We start from the raw sequence: 14,372 nt of genomic DNA, 5'->3' as shown, positions 1-14,372 counted from the left end.
ATATTCAAAGTTAAAAATCACACAACACCAGGTTATAGTCCAACAGGTTTAATTGGAATCATTCCAAGATGTTGATAGTGTGAGGTTCAGTGATGGTAATACTAAGGGGCAAGGATTAGATTATCTTTTGTTGGAGATGGGCATTGCCTGCAATTGTGTGGTGTGAATGTTATTTGCTACCTATCAGCTAAAATTTAGAAACTGTGCAGATCCTGCTGCATATGGGTATGAACTGCTTCAGTATCTAAAGAGTCAAAAATGGTGCTGAAAATTGTGCAATCATCAGAGAACATTCCAAGTTCTGACTTTATGATGGAGGGAAGGTCATTGCTGAAGCAGTTAAAGATAGTTGGGTGTTGGAAATACTCTGAGGAATGTCCTTGGAGGTATGGTCAGTCGTTTATTTTTTCAGTGCTAATGTCCTATCTTCCTTAATGTCGTGAGTGTTTGCATGTGTTTATGAAGTAGCAAAGAAATTCCACTGCGATTTGAATATTTTGTTAATAAATTCCATCTTTGATTTCACCTGGAATGATTTTACAACGTGCTTAATTTTAAAAAGTTGAAATGTGAAAACCGGAGTGTGAGTTGAGGAAAACCATACTTCATGATGACTCCACTCAGTCTGTGCGACTGGTGTATCTCATTGTGATTCATAAGCTTGAAAGGGTTGACACCATCAGTGAGTTCTTCTGGCTGAGGAATCTAGAAGTCTGGAGTCACAGTCATAATAAAAGGGTGTAGCAATTAGGACAGAGATGAGGAGAAATTACTTCAAAGGGTTGTGAATTTTTGAAATACTCTGCTCCAGAAGATTGTGGAAACTCTACTGCTGAACATATCTGTGGCTGGAATGTAGAGACTTTTGGTCCTTCGGGGAATTGATATGGGGAACAGGCAGGAAAGTGGAGGTGAAACTGTAAGATCAGTTGTGTTCATAACAGCATTGCAGTCCATAATTGTCTACTGTTCCTATTTCTTGTGCTTTTGAGTGAGGCAATGACTCCACTGCGATTATGTGTAAGGCAGTTGCAGGGGGTGATGGTGGGAGATAAGGTCACTGTTCAGAGGTGCTGTTGAAAATCTATAATTTGATATATTGTCACCTCCCAGTGATTGATTTCTTCCATGTATCTAATCCCATACTGACTGGGATTAATCCAGCCTGGGTGATTAGTCCGTGCAGTTGCTCCAGGTCAGCCTGCAGTCTGTATGAAGGGCCACCAATGTCAGATGTGTCCACATTGAGAGATTCAAGCGTTTGAAGATGATGGAAGAGAACATTCAGTCTCACAAGAAGTCCCACAAGTGCAGGGTAAAAGTTGGCAGCAGCCAGAACATTTAAGCATTCGACTAGAAAGATCCCTGCAACAGAAAGGAGATTATTATTGGCCAGGACTACTGCAAACAACATAACAGCAACATCTCTAACCTACTATCCTCGAGTGTGAACAGAGAGGGTGAGAAAGGAAAGGACAAGGTGTACACACGATCCTACAGACCGAAAGAACTGTCAAAAGGTGGAGCACAATGTACCATTCCAGAGTGTGAAAGAACACGGAGTAATGCACTGTCCCAGAGTGTGAAAGAGCAATGTGTGTTGTACTGTCTTAAGGTGTGAAAGGGTGGTGAAGGCAGAGCTGCGTACATTGTCTATATGGACTTGAGTAAGGCATTCGATAAGGTTCTGAGTAGTAGACTAGTTAGCAAGATTAGATCAGCAAGAATCCAGGGACAGCACGTCATCTGGATAGGTAGGAGCACCAGGCTTGAAGGTAGGAGAACCAGGCTAGTGGTAGAGAGTTACTTTTTGGACTGGAGGCCTCTGACAGTGGTGTGCTGGGTCCACTGATTTTTGTTGTTTATGTAAATGATTTGGATGTGAATGTAGGAGATATGGTTAAGCAAGCTTGCAGCTGACACCAAAATTGGTAGTTTAACGGAAGTGAAGGAAGTTATTTCAGAGTACAATGGGACCTTAATTAGATGGGCCAATGGGTGAGGAGAGGCAGATGGAATTTAAGTTAGATAAACATGAGGTATTGCATTTTGGTCAGGCAAATCAGGGTAGAATGTATACACTTTATGATAGGATCCTGGGGAAGGTTGCTGAACGAAGAGACCTTAGGTACAAGTTCACAGTTCCTTAAGCAGTCATAGGTAGACAGGAGAGGAAGAAGGTGTTTGCTACGCTTGCCTTTATTGGTCAGTGCATTGAGCATAGGTGTTGGGATATCATGTTGTGGCTGTACAAGACATTGGTTAGGCCACTTTTGGAATATTAAATTCAAATCTGGTCTACCTGCTTCAAGAAAGATGTTGTTACACTTGAAAGAAAAGATTTACAAGGATGTTGCCAGAGTTGGAGGGTTTGAGCTACAGGGAGAGGCTGAATAGGCTGGGGCTGTTTTCCCTGGAGCGTCGGAGGCTGAGGGGTGACCTTATACAGTTTTTAAAAATCATGAGGGGCATGGATAGGATAAATAGACAAAGTCTTTTTCCCAAGGTAGCGCAGTCCAAAACTAGAGGCATAGATTTAAGGTGAGAGAGCAAAGATTTAAAAGGGACCTAAGGGACAACTTTTTCACGCAGAGGGTGGTGCATGCATAGAATGTACCGCCAAAGGGAAGTAGTGGAGGTTGGTACAATTATATTTAAATGGCATCCAGGTGGGAAGGTACAGGAATAGGAAGGTTTTAAAGGGATATGGGCCAAATGCTGGCAAATGACTAGATTAATTAAGGATGTCTGGTTGGTATGGACGAGTTGGACTGAAGGGTCTGCTTCTACGACACCATGTAGGACACTGTCCCAGAGAGTGAAAGAACAATGTATGATGTACAGTCCCAGAATGTGAAAGGTCAATGTGTAACTTACTGTCCCAGAGTATGAAAGGCCAGTGTGTGATGCATTGTCACAGAGTGTGGAAGGGCAAAGTCGACACTTAAAATAGAGATTAGTGGGGTGTGATGATTTGGCTTGGGTTAACAGTAATAACCTCGAATCACTCTGACCTTGCGTCCATCTCTGGTTAAGCTGTTTCATATTCCTCACAAGGTCTGAGTGGTTTTCTATGGCCCAGGCCTCAAGCCATCCATGACCGGCTGCAGAACTCTCCCACTTTTCTACTATTCGGAGAAGAAAAGGCAGCAGGATTGTAGCAAACACAGTTGGTTCGGCAAAGACATTTGGTTCATCCTCCTCGTATAGATTTGTTGCTCTGAAATGCAATGACAATCATCAGTACCAGTGACCTAACTCCTGGATCCTAACCAGCTCTAAACCTTGCAGTATTTCTGACTGAAGAATGGATAATCACTTTCTGCTTCCCTTTCCCTTTTTTACTGATGATACAGAGGTTACTGCAGATGGATGGGCACAGAGCCAATATATCTCTGTTGGAAATCACAGGAGCTGTTTGCAGGACAACAAGTCTCAGGGTTCAGACAGACATCATACTAGGGTCTTTAAAAGATGTTGCTAACAGGTGAGTTGATGCATTGGTGCTAATTTTGCAGAATTGCCTTGGTTCAGGAAAGAGTCCATCACTGTACAATTTAGCAAATATAACTCCTCTATTCAAAAAAAAGAGAGAGGTAGAAAAAAGGAAAATATAGGCCAGTTAACTTGATGTCTGTTATGGTGCAAGTGTTGGACTCAACCTTTTAAGGGATTATAGCTGAGAACTTAGAGAGAAAAAAAAAATCAAGTTATTCAGGAAGAGCCAGCATGGTTTTGTCAAAAAGAATTAATCTCTAGAATTACTTGAAGGAGTAACGTATGCAATGGACAAAGGGGAGTATGTCAACAGATTGTACTTTAATTTCTAGGAGATATTTGATTAAATGCCATGTCAGGTGTTATTGCATTAAGTAAAAATGCTTGGTGTAGCAGGCAATAAATCAGCATGGATAGAAGATTAATTACCTGGCAAAGAACACATAAACGAATAAACTACTACTGTCTTCCTGTCAGACGTGGGAGATTAGGGAGAATTTCAATGTTACTGATGATTATGATTGCAGGAAGTACGTTTGCTTGTGAATTGGAGCGGCAGTTAGAGGCAATGAGGAATTTACAGAACCTGGGGGTGTGATGGATGTTTCAGGAAGGTAGAAAAACTGCAGATACAGTGGGTACATGGATTACCACCAGGAAAGGTAGGATAGGTAAGTAGGTAGGTAGTGCAGGAACTTCCTGTGGTTATGGCCATCTCAAACAGACACGCTGCTTTGGAAATTGTAGTGGGTGACGGACTCCCAGGGGAATGTAACATTGACAGCCAGATTTCTGGTACTGAGACTGGGTCTACAGCAATGAGGGGTACATCAGTTCCAAGTGATCAACTTTGATAGAGAACTCTCTATCAGGGGGACCGTTGGTCTTTTCAGTGGCAGGCAACAAGGTATTGTTGCCTGCCAGGGTCAAGGAGGTCTCAGAGAGAGTACAGAATATTCTCAAAGAGGAGACTGATTAGCAGGAGGTTGTTGCACATATTGGAACGAATGAGATGGGAAAAAGAACGGGCAAAGTTAGCACTGCTGCCTCACAGCGCCAGAGACCCGGGTTCAATTCCCGCCTCAGGCGACTCTCTGTGTGGAGTTTGCACATTCTCCCTGTGTCTGCGTGGGTTTCCTCCAGGTGCTCCGGTTTCCTCCCACAATCCAAAAATATGCAGGTTAGGTGAATTGACCATGCTAAATTGTCCGTAGTGTTAGGTGAAAGGGTAAGTGTAGGAGTATGGGTCTGGGTGGTATACGCTTCGGCGGGTCGGTGTGGACTTGTTGGGCCGAAGGGCCTGTTTCCACACTGTAAGTAATCTAAGTTCTGAGGAGAGAATATAGGAAATCAGGCAGGAGGTTCAAAAGTAGGTTTTTGAGGGTTGAAATATCTGGATTACTCCCAGTGCCATGTGCTAGTGAGAGTAGGAATAGGAGGATAGCGCAGATGATGTGTGGCTAAGGGGCTGATGCAATGGCGAATGATACACACTTTTGCATCATTGGAATCTCTTCTGGGAGAGAAGTGATCTGTATAAGAGACGGAAGCTAGAAACTTGGGGAAATCAATAGCAATATCTTGAACAGTCTCCATGTTACAGAAAGGAGCTGCTGGATGTGTTTTATCCCCGGGACTATATCAGGCATACCTTAGAACTCTGTGATAAGCTAGGGAAGTGACTGCTTGGCCCCTTACCTCTGAGGTATTTATATCATTGATAGTCACGGGTGGGGGTCAGAAGACTGGAAGTTGACTAACCTGGTGCCACTATAGTAAGGAAAAGCCAGGGAACTATAGACCGGTGAGCCTGACATCAGTGGTGGACAAGTTTTGGAGGGGACTCTAAGGGGCAGGATGTCCACGTATTTGGAAAGGCAAGGATTTATTAGGGACAGTCAACATGGCTTTGTCTATATGGTCTTCAGTTAGCATTCCACAAGGTTCTGCATGGTAGCCGGGTTAACAAGGTTAGATCAGAGGAATACAGGAAGAACTAGCCATTTGGATACAAAATTGGCTCAAATGTAGGAGATACAGGATGATGGTGAAGGGTCCTGAACTGTGGTCAACTGGCTTTTAAAAGCTTTTGGGGCGGCACGGTGGCAAGCACTGCTGCCTCACAGCACCAGGGACCTGGGTTCAATTCCCACCTCAGGCAACTGTCTGTGTGGAGTTTGTACATTTCCCCCGTGTCTGCGTGGGTTTCCTCCGGGTGCTCCGGTTTCCTCCCAGAGTCTAAAGATGTGCGGGTTAGATGAATTGGCCATGCTAAATTGCCCTTAGTGTTAGGTGGATCAGACAGGGGAATGGGTCTGGGTGGGTTGCTCTTCGGAGGGTCGGTGTGGACTTGTTGGGCCAAAGGGCCTGTTTCCATACTGTAGGGAATCTAATTCCATAAGTCACAGTTCCTGCCTAAAATTATCATAATTAGCCTTCCCCCAATACAGCACTTTTATCCAAAGAACAGTCTATCCTTTTCCATTAATAAAAAGCGAAAAAACTGCAGGTGTTGTAAATAGAAACAAAAACAGAAACTGCTGGAAAAGCTCAGCAGTTCTGGCAGCATCTAAGAGTTCACATTTCGAGTCAAGTTTTGAGCAGGTCTCACTCAATTTGAAACATTAACTCTTACTTCTCTCCATAGATACTGACAAACCTGCTGAGCCTTTCCAGCAATTTCTATTTTGGTCATCCATTCCCATAACAATCTTCAAACTTATGGAATTATGATCATTGATCCCAAAATGCTCCTCCACTGAAACTTCAATTACCCAGTACAAGGTCTAGTACAGACCCACCCCTCATTGCACTATCTACATATTGTTTCCAGAATCTATCCTGGATGCATTTAACAAATTTCGCCCCAGTTAAGCCTCTGACACTGAGGAAGTCCCAGTGAATAGTAGGGAACATTAAATCACCCACTATCACAACCCCTGTTGTTTTAACATCTTTCCACAATCTGTTTATATATTTGCTCCTCTAATTCTCCCTGGTTATTCACAAACTAGGAGGCCCAAAGTATAATCTGATCAAAGTGATTTCACCTTTTTTCTTCCCGAGTTCTAGCCATACGGCCTCTCTGAATGAGCCCTCCAAGATCCCCTCTCTTAGTGAAGCTCTGACATTCTCCTTAATCAGTATGCCCAATTTGCCCACCCTTTTTATGCCCCTCTCTATCATGCCTGAAGCATCTAAACCCTGGAATGTTAAGGTGCCCGTCCTGCCCTTTGCTCAATCAAATTTTTGTAATGACATCATAGTTCCATGTACTCAACCAGGTTTGAAGGTAATTTGCCTTAACTATTATACTCATCTAGGAATCAAACCCAAACTTACTTGTCACTCCTTAGTTCAACCAGGATTGCAGCCACATCTATAGCTGGGACGTACTGCATCAAAACTTCAAATATTTGCTTGCAGTCCCAACAATTCTGCAACAGGAACTCAAGCAGAAAGAGCAGAGCTCTGTTGGGCTGAAAGTGAGTTAACTGCTCACCGCTGCTGTCAGATAACAGGTGCACCTGAGTAGCAAACTTGGCAGCTTCTGTCCTCACCCTCGGATCCTCATCTTGCAACAAACAGATTCCTCCATTTATTATCCTAAAATTCAGAAAAATAACAGGCAGTCAGGTGAAGGCAGTATTGAATGCGATCGTAATCCCTCAAATTTAGCAATCATCACACTCAAAATCCCTCAGGCTCAGCATTGAGCACACTCTCATTCCCACACATCCAGCACTGAATACAAGTACATTTCCCCAGATTGAGCACTAAATGCACTCGGAATCCCTCAAATCCAGCAATGAACATAATCTCATTCCATCAGGTACAGCAACAAAGACCCTCTCATTCCATCAGATCCAGCACTAAACAGAATGGCATTCTCTCAAATCAAGCACTGAACGCATTTGTATTGCATGAAGTCAGTAGTCAGGGACAGGAGGGTGTGACAGGTAGGTAGGGATTTGGCAGGTAGCACTGAATGAGTCTCAGCCCTTGAACTTGTGTAACAGTTTTGAGTTACTTGCTTCCTGTGTGGATGACAGTGGGGGCTATAGGTAGGATGAGAAAACAGAGCATAGCACCATAGCACAGGGAGCCATTCAAGCAAATGAGAGAAGAGAAATTTAGTTGTAATCAGGGATAGTAAAGTCAGGGGAATTGACACTGTCCTCTGCAGCCAGGATTGAGAGTCCTGAAAGCTGTGTTGCCTGTCTGGTGCCCAGGTTCAGGAAATTCTCATCTGGGCTGCAGAGGAACTTGGAGTGAGAGAAGAAAGATGCAGTTGTTGTGGGTTACGTAGGTATCAACAATATAGGTAGAAAGAGGAAAGAGCTTCTATGGAGGGAGTATGAGCACTTAAAGGCTAAAGTAAAAAGGAGAACCAAAAAAAATCTTTGATTACAACCTCAGTCACAAGCTAATTGGCAGAGAGTCAACAAGATTAAAGCGGTAAACATGTAACTCAAAAGATTGGTGTGGGAGAAATGGGTTTGAATTCATGGGACTATTGGCACCTGTAGTGGGTAAGGAGTGAGCTGTTGATTTGATTTGAGTTGATTTATTGTCAGGTGTACCCAAGTACAGTGAAAAGCTTTGTTTGTGAACAGTACAGGCAGATCATAGTAAGCAAGGAGATACAGGTCATAGGGTGAATAAAACATGGACAGAGTGAGGCATACAGGTTACACTGCACAGGATGTGAACAGCAACATTAACAAGATCAACATTATTTGAAGTTAGAGAGTCCATTCATCTGTCTAATAATGGCAGGGGAGATGCTATTCTTCAACCTGCTGGTGCATGTGTTCAAGCTTCTGTATTATCTGCCTGATGGAAGAGGCTGTAGGAGATCATTACAAAACAACATCCAATATCATTTTATTGTCACGTGTACTCCATTGTAGGAGGACAGTGAAAAGCATTTCCAATATCGGCTTCTTATGGTGACATCTTAGGTATAAGTACTTAGGTACAATTCTTGGATACAGCTGAGCAACAAAAGTAGTTGCATGATTTAGAGAGTTGAACAATAAATTAAAAATAGGACAACATTAAAGGGTTGACATTCAGAAGGTAGGAAATTTCTAATAGACATTACAGTGTAACAGGGCGAAAGTGAGGACGGCAGATGCTGGAGATTAGAGTCGAGAGTGTAGTGATGGAAAAGCACAGCAGGTCAGGCAGCATCTGAGGAGCAGGAGAATCAATGTTTTGGGCAAAAGCCCTTCATCAGGAATGAGGCCAACAGTGTAGCAACTCAGTGCAGGACCCCCACACGTGGTCTGACTGCTCGTGCCAGTCCTCAGTTCAACAGCCATCCTTGCTTGACTTCAAGCCCCAGACCGCTCCATATCAACACGGGCTGCCCCACAGCACCAGGGTCCCAGGTTTGATTCCAGCCTCAGGCGACTGTCTTTGTGGAATTTGCACATTCCACCCGGGTCTGCGTGGGTTTCCTCCGGGTGCTCCGGTTTTCTCCCACAGTCCAAAGATGTCAGGTGAATTAGCCATGCTAAATTGTCCATAGTGCTAGGTGCATTCGACTGAGGGAAATGGGTCTGGGTGGGTTACTCTTCGGAGGGTCAGTGGGGAATGGTTGGGCTGAAGGGCCTGTTTCCGCACTATAGGTAATCTAAAAAAAACTACTCCGCTGCTCCATGGTAAGTGCCAAGACTGCCTACCCTGTGCTGGTCTCCACCCGGGATGCGCTACCTGCTATGGGGTTGATTCCCCAAGTGCTGCTCTGGGGCGTGCAGCATACATGCTGTACCAGGGCTCACTGCTCATGGTGTTCCTGGGGTCATAGCCCACATGCTGCTCAGGCTGCTCCAGTGCTCGCTGCTCTGGTGGGATGGGTCTTTGATGATGTTGACAGTCATTCCTTGGCAACGAAAGGTGTAAATGGAGCCCATGGATGAAAGGTTGGCTTACATAATAGCCTGGGCTGTGCACACAACCTTCTGTAGTTTCTTATGGGGTATGATGAAATGGCTGAGACATTTAATAGGTACTTTGTATCAGTCTTCACAGTGGAGGATACTAATAACATGCCAGTAAATGACAAAGAGACAAAGATAGGTGAGGACCTGGAAACAATTATTATTACGGAAGAGCTAGCATTGGGTAAGCTAATGGAGCTAAGGATAGACAAGTCTCCTAGCCCTGATGGAATGTATCCCAGGGTACTATAAGAGATGGCGGGAGAAATAGCAGGTGGACTAGCGTAATTTTCCAAAATTCCCTGGACTCTGGGGCAGTCCCAGCAGATTGGAAAATAGCAAATCTGACGCCATTGTTTAAAATGGGAAGTAGACAAAACATGGGGAATTATAGACCAGTGAGCTTAACCTCTGCAGTGGGGAAGATGCTTGAATCTATTACCAAGGGAGAAAAAGCAAGGCATCTCAAAAGAAATTGTCCCATCGTAACGATGCAGCATGGAGTCATGAAGGGCATGTCATGCTTTGCAAATCTTTTGGAATTCTATGAAGACATTTCAAGCAATAGGGGCAATAGGAGCCCAGTGGATGTAGTGTACCTAGATTTCCAAAAAGCCTTTGACAAGGTGCCGCACATTTCGCTGCTGCCTAAGATAAGGATGCATGGTGTTAGGGGTACAGTATTAGTGCGGATAGAGGATTAGTTCACTGACAGGAAGCAAGAAGTGGGATAAATGAGTGCTATTTTGGCTGGTACTCAGTGACTAGTGGTGAGCCTCAGGGATCGGTGTTGGGACCACAATTATTTACAATATGGAGTTGAGGACCACGTGTACAGTGTCAGAACTTGCCAATGACACTAAGATGAGTGGCAGAGCAAAGTTTACAGAAGAACATAGATACATTGAGTGAGTGGGAAAAGGTCTGGCAGATGGAATACAATGTTAGTAAATGTGAAGTCATACATTAACAGCAAAATAGATTATTACTTGAATGGCAAGAAGTTGCAGCATGCTGATTTGCAGAGGGACCAGGGTGTCCTTGTGCATGAATCATAGAAGGTTGGTCTGCAGTTACAACAAATAATTAGGAAGGCAAATGGAATTTTCTCCTTAATTGCTAAAGAGGTTGAGGTTAAAAACAGAGAGGTAATGTTGCAGCTGTACAGGGTGCTGGTAGGCCACACCTGGAGTGCTGTGTGCAGTTTGGTCTCCTTACTTGAGAAAGGATGTACTGACACTGAAGGGGATGCAGAGGAGGTTCACTAGATTGATTCCGGAGTTGAGGGGGTTGGCTTATGAGGAGAGGCTGAGTAGACTGGGATTATATTCATTGGAATTTAGAAGAATGAGGGATGGAAACTTATGGAATTACATAAAATTATGAAGGAAATCAATAAAATAGAAATAGATAGGCTGTTTCCACTGGTAGATGAAACTAGGACAAGAGGACATGGCCTCAAGATTAGAGGAAGCAGGTTTAGAACCAAACTGAGAAGGAACTTCTTCACCCAGAGGGTTATTAATCGATGGAATTCCTTGCCTGGGGAAGTAGTTGATGCTACTTCAGTAATCGCTTTTAAAACTAAGGTAGATACTTGTTTGAAAAATAGAGGAATTAAGAGATATAGTGAAACATGGGCAAGTAGAGCTCAGCCCATGAAAAGATTAGCCATGATCTTACTGAATGACGGAACAGGCTCAAAGGGCCTTTGGCCTACTCCTGCTCCTTGTTCTTATGTTCTTACGGTCCTGGCCAGAGCAGTTGCAATGGAACGGGATCCACCTGAATCATGCTGGAATCAGAGTCTTTGCAAATCACATAACTAGGGTGTGGATAGGGCCTTGAACTAACTAGTCAGGGAAGGTAGGTTCAATTGCATTGAAAATGTTAAAAGGGCAGCGATAGGGCTCAGCAATGGTTACTGATGTTTCCACAACAATTATTAGGACAGAAAGTATACGGAACAAGTTAGATTAGCTCATGGCACAGATTGAAATTAGTGTGTACGATGTTATGGATATCACAGACAATTGGCTGCAAGGGGATCAGGGCTGGGGACTAAATATCCAAGCAGCTTCAGAATTTGCATTCCGGGGAGAGTCAGCACCTTCAGTAGCTGTGCCATCCATACCCAGATCCACAGCAACATGGTTGACTTTTAAGTACCAGAGGATTAGGAAGCCTTTAAAAATCGGCAATGGATGACCATAAAAGCAATAAGGGGGCAGAAGCTGAAATATGAGAGCAAGCTAGCTCATAATATAAAAGAAAATTGCAAGTTTTTTTTTAGATATCTAAAAGGTAAGAGACAAGATTAGATATTGGGCCATCGGAAAATGAGGCTGGAATAAATAAATGACAGTGGAACAGAATAAGTACTTTGCATCAGTTTTCATAGTGGAATCCACCAGCAACATACCAGAATTTCAAGAGAGTTAGGGGACATAGATAAGGGTAGTGGATATCACTGAAGAGAAGTTGCTGGGGAAGCTGAATAAATCACCGAGACTACAGCTCTGAAGGTGTTGGCTGAGGTTGGTGGTGATCCTTCAGGAATAACAGGCATCAGGAGGTCACAGAGGATTGGAAAATGACTAACATAACATCTCTGCTTAAGAAAAGAAAAAGGCAGAAAGTGAGATACTATAGGTTAGCTCAGTCATTGGTAAGATTTCAGAGTCCAATATTAGAGAGGAGGTGCGGAGTAATTGGACGTGTATGGTGGAAGTCAACATGGCTTCATCAAGGGGAGGTCATACCTGACAAACTGTTAAAAGTCTGAGGAGTTACTGAGCAAGTTAGACAAAGAAGAGACAGTTGGTATGATTTTCTTGTATTTCCAGAAGGCCTTTGACAAGTTGTTGCTCAGAAGGTTACGAGAATAGTTATGAGCCCAGGGTGTTAGGCACTGGCATGCATGGAAGATTGGCTGAAAGGCAGAAGGCAGAGTGGGGATAAAGGGGCCTTTTTCATAATGGTAGCCACTAACTAGTCAAGTTCTGTAGGGGTCAGGGTTGGGATCACAACTATTCACTGTATTGTTATGAAAATGAAGGCATGTACTGTACCTTTAACAGAGAGTGAAAGCTGTCTTACACTGAGAGCTTGAAGGCGCCTGTCATGTGACTGACTAGCAGTCTCAGAGTGTACTAGAAAATTGAAAATTATGTAACATTTGGCTGTGAAACAAATGCCTGGGTTTTGGTTGCTATTTTTTTCACAACAATTCGAATTTAACCAATCCGTTTAAATTATGCCCAAAGATACTAAAACCCAATTGAATTTGAATTTATTGTTTTTGCCAACCTCGAACCAATGAGATGATCAGATGTTTGGGGTATAAAGAAGCAGGCATTTTGAGAGTTAGCCAGACAGTGAACAACTGCCACCATCAGGGTAACTGCAAGCAAAACACTCTCTATCAAAGGTACCCATTACATATGAGACATCTTTGCAGCAAAAGACCAAAGGCGACCCAGGGAGATCTATAGCCGGAGGAAGGACACCGGAGACCACCGCTGCTGTGTATTTGAAATTAAGTTGATCTAATTTTAATATTTCAATAATATTGGAACAGTATGTTATTATAGAGTTGGAGGCAGATAATAAGTGGTTAAGAGAAAGGAGGTTGAGTTATAAGTAATTCTTGTTTAATGTTCACTTTTAGAGTTAAAGAATAAATTGCTATTTTTTCTTTAAATATTGGAATTGGGGATTCCTCTGAGACTCATACTTTAACAGATTATGAGGCGAGGTGAGCTTTTCTGGGTGTTTGTTTTAATTAGCAGAAGGGTTTATTGCCGTATCTTAACATTATACATCAGCGACCTGAATGAAAGAACTGACAACATTGTGGCTAAGTTTGCGGATGTGACAAAAGTAGGTGGAGGAACATATAGTGTTGAGAAAGCAGTGTGGCTGCAGAAGTACTTGGACAGATTAGGAATATGGAAGTGGGATGTCAAAAAGTATGGTGCACTTTGGTAGGAAGAATGGAGGCTTAGATTATTTTCTAAACAGGGAAAGGCTTTAGAAATTTGGACTAAAGAATTGGAGTTCAGGATTCTCTTAAGGTTAACATGCAGGCTCAGTTGGCAGTTAGGAAAGCAATTGTAACATTAGCATTCATTTCATGGCTACAATATGATAGCAGAGATGTACAGCTGAGGCTGTATAAGACTCTGGTCAGACCGCAATTGGAATATTGTGAGCAGTTTCGGGTCCCATATCTAAGGAAGGATTTGCTGACATTGGAGATGTCCAGAGGAGGTTTACAAGAATGATCCCAGGGATGAAAGACTTGTCATATGAGTAACAGTTGAGGACTAGGTCTGTATTTGTTAGAGTTTTGAAGGATGAGGGGTGTATTTAATTAAAACTTTCAGAATACTAAGAGGCCTGATATAGTGAACATGGAGATGTTTCCACTTGTGGAAGAAACTGAGATCTGAGGACACAGCCTCAGAGTGAAGGCCCAACCGTTTAGAAATGAGATGAGGAGGAATTTCTAGAGTCAAAGGATGGTGTATCTGTAAACCTCATTGCCGCACAAGGCTGTGAAGGCTAAGTTGTTCAGTGTATTTAAGACAAGAGTGATATAGGTTCTTGATTAATAAATGGATCAAAAAATACAGGGAGAAGGTTGGAGAATGGGGTTGAGAAACATATCAGCCCTGATTGAATGGTGGAATAAATTCAATTGGCCATATGGTCTAATTCTGCTTCTATGTTTTATATACTCATTCAGCACTGAATGCATTCACAGCCCCACAAATCCAGCAATGAACCCACTTGCATTTCCTCATATCTATCATTGAACAGATTAGATTTAGATTAGATTAGATTAGATTAGACTAGATTAGATTAGATTAGATTCCCTCGTATCCAGCATTGAGCACAATTGCATTCTCACAAATCCAACAT

At 43.0% G+C, this 14,372-nt stretch overlaps 1 protein-coding gene across 7 annotated transcripts in view; it reads right to left on the bottom strand.

The window, feature by feature from the left end:
* Positions 1-32: 32 nt before the first annotated feature.
* Positions 33-14,372, bottom strand: part of LOC122562872 (tRNA (32-2'-O)-methyltransferase regulator THADA) — a 236,575-nt gene continuing 222,235 nt past the window's right edge. For 6 of the 7 annotated variants that reach the window (XM_088000251.1, XM_043716172.2, XM_043716173.2 and 3 more), the window contains 3 exons: positions 6,841-7,104; positions 3,015-3,220; positions 33-1,365 (listed from right to left, as the gene is read on the bottom strand). In XM_088000251.1, coding sequence (XP_087856377.1) covers positions 1,103-1,365; positions 3,015-3,220; positions 6,841-7,104 — 733 coding nt within the window. In that variant the 3' untranslated portion in view covers positions 33-1,102. Of the gene's footprint in view, positions 1,366-3,014; positions 3,221-6,840; positions 7,105-14,372 lie in introns of those variants that run through there. The other variant, XR_015761289.1, reaches the window with a different exon arrangement.

The sequence above is a fragment of the Chiloscyllium plagiosum genome, unplaced genomic scaffold (assembly GCF_037043375.1).
Source record: "Chiloscyllium plagiosum isolate Xiang-an unplaced genomic scaffold, Cpla_swu_hap1 HiC_scaffold_24, whole genome shotgun sequence".
NCBI lineage: Eukaryota > Metazoa > Chordata > Chondrichthyes > Orectolobiformes > Hemiscylliidae > Chiloscyllium > Chiloscyllium plagiosum.
The sequence above is the reverse complement of the archived record's forward strand: the minus strand, read 5'-3'. Positions and strand labels throughout refer to the sequence as shown.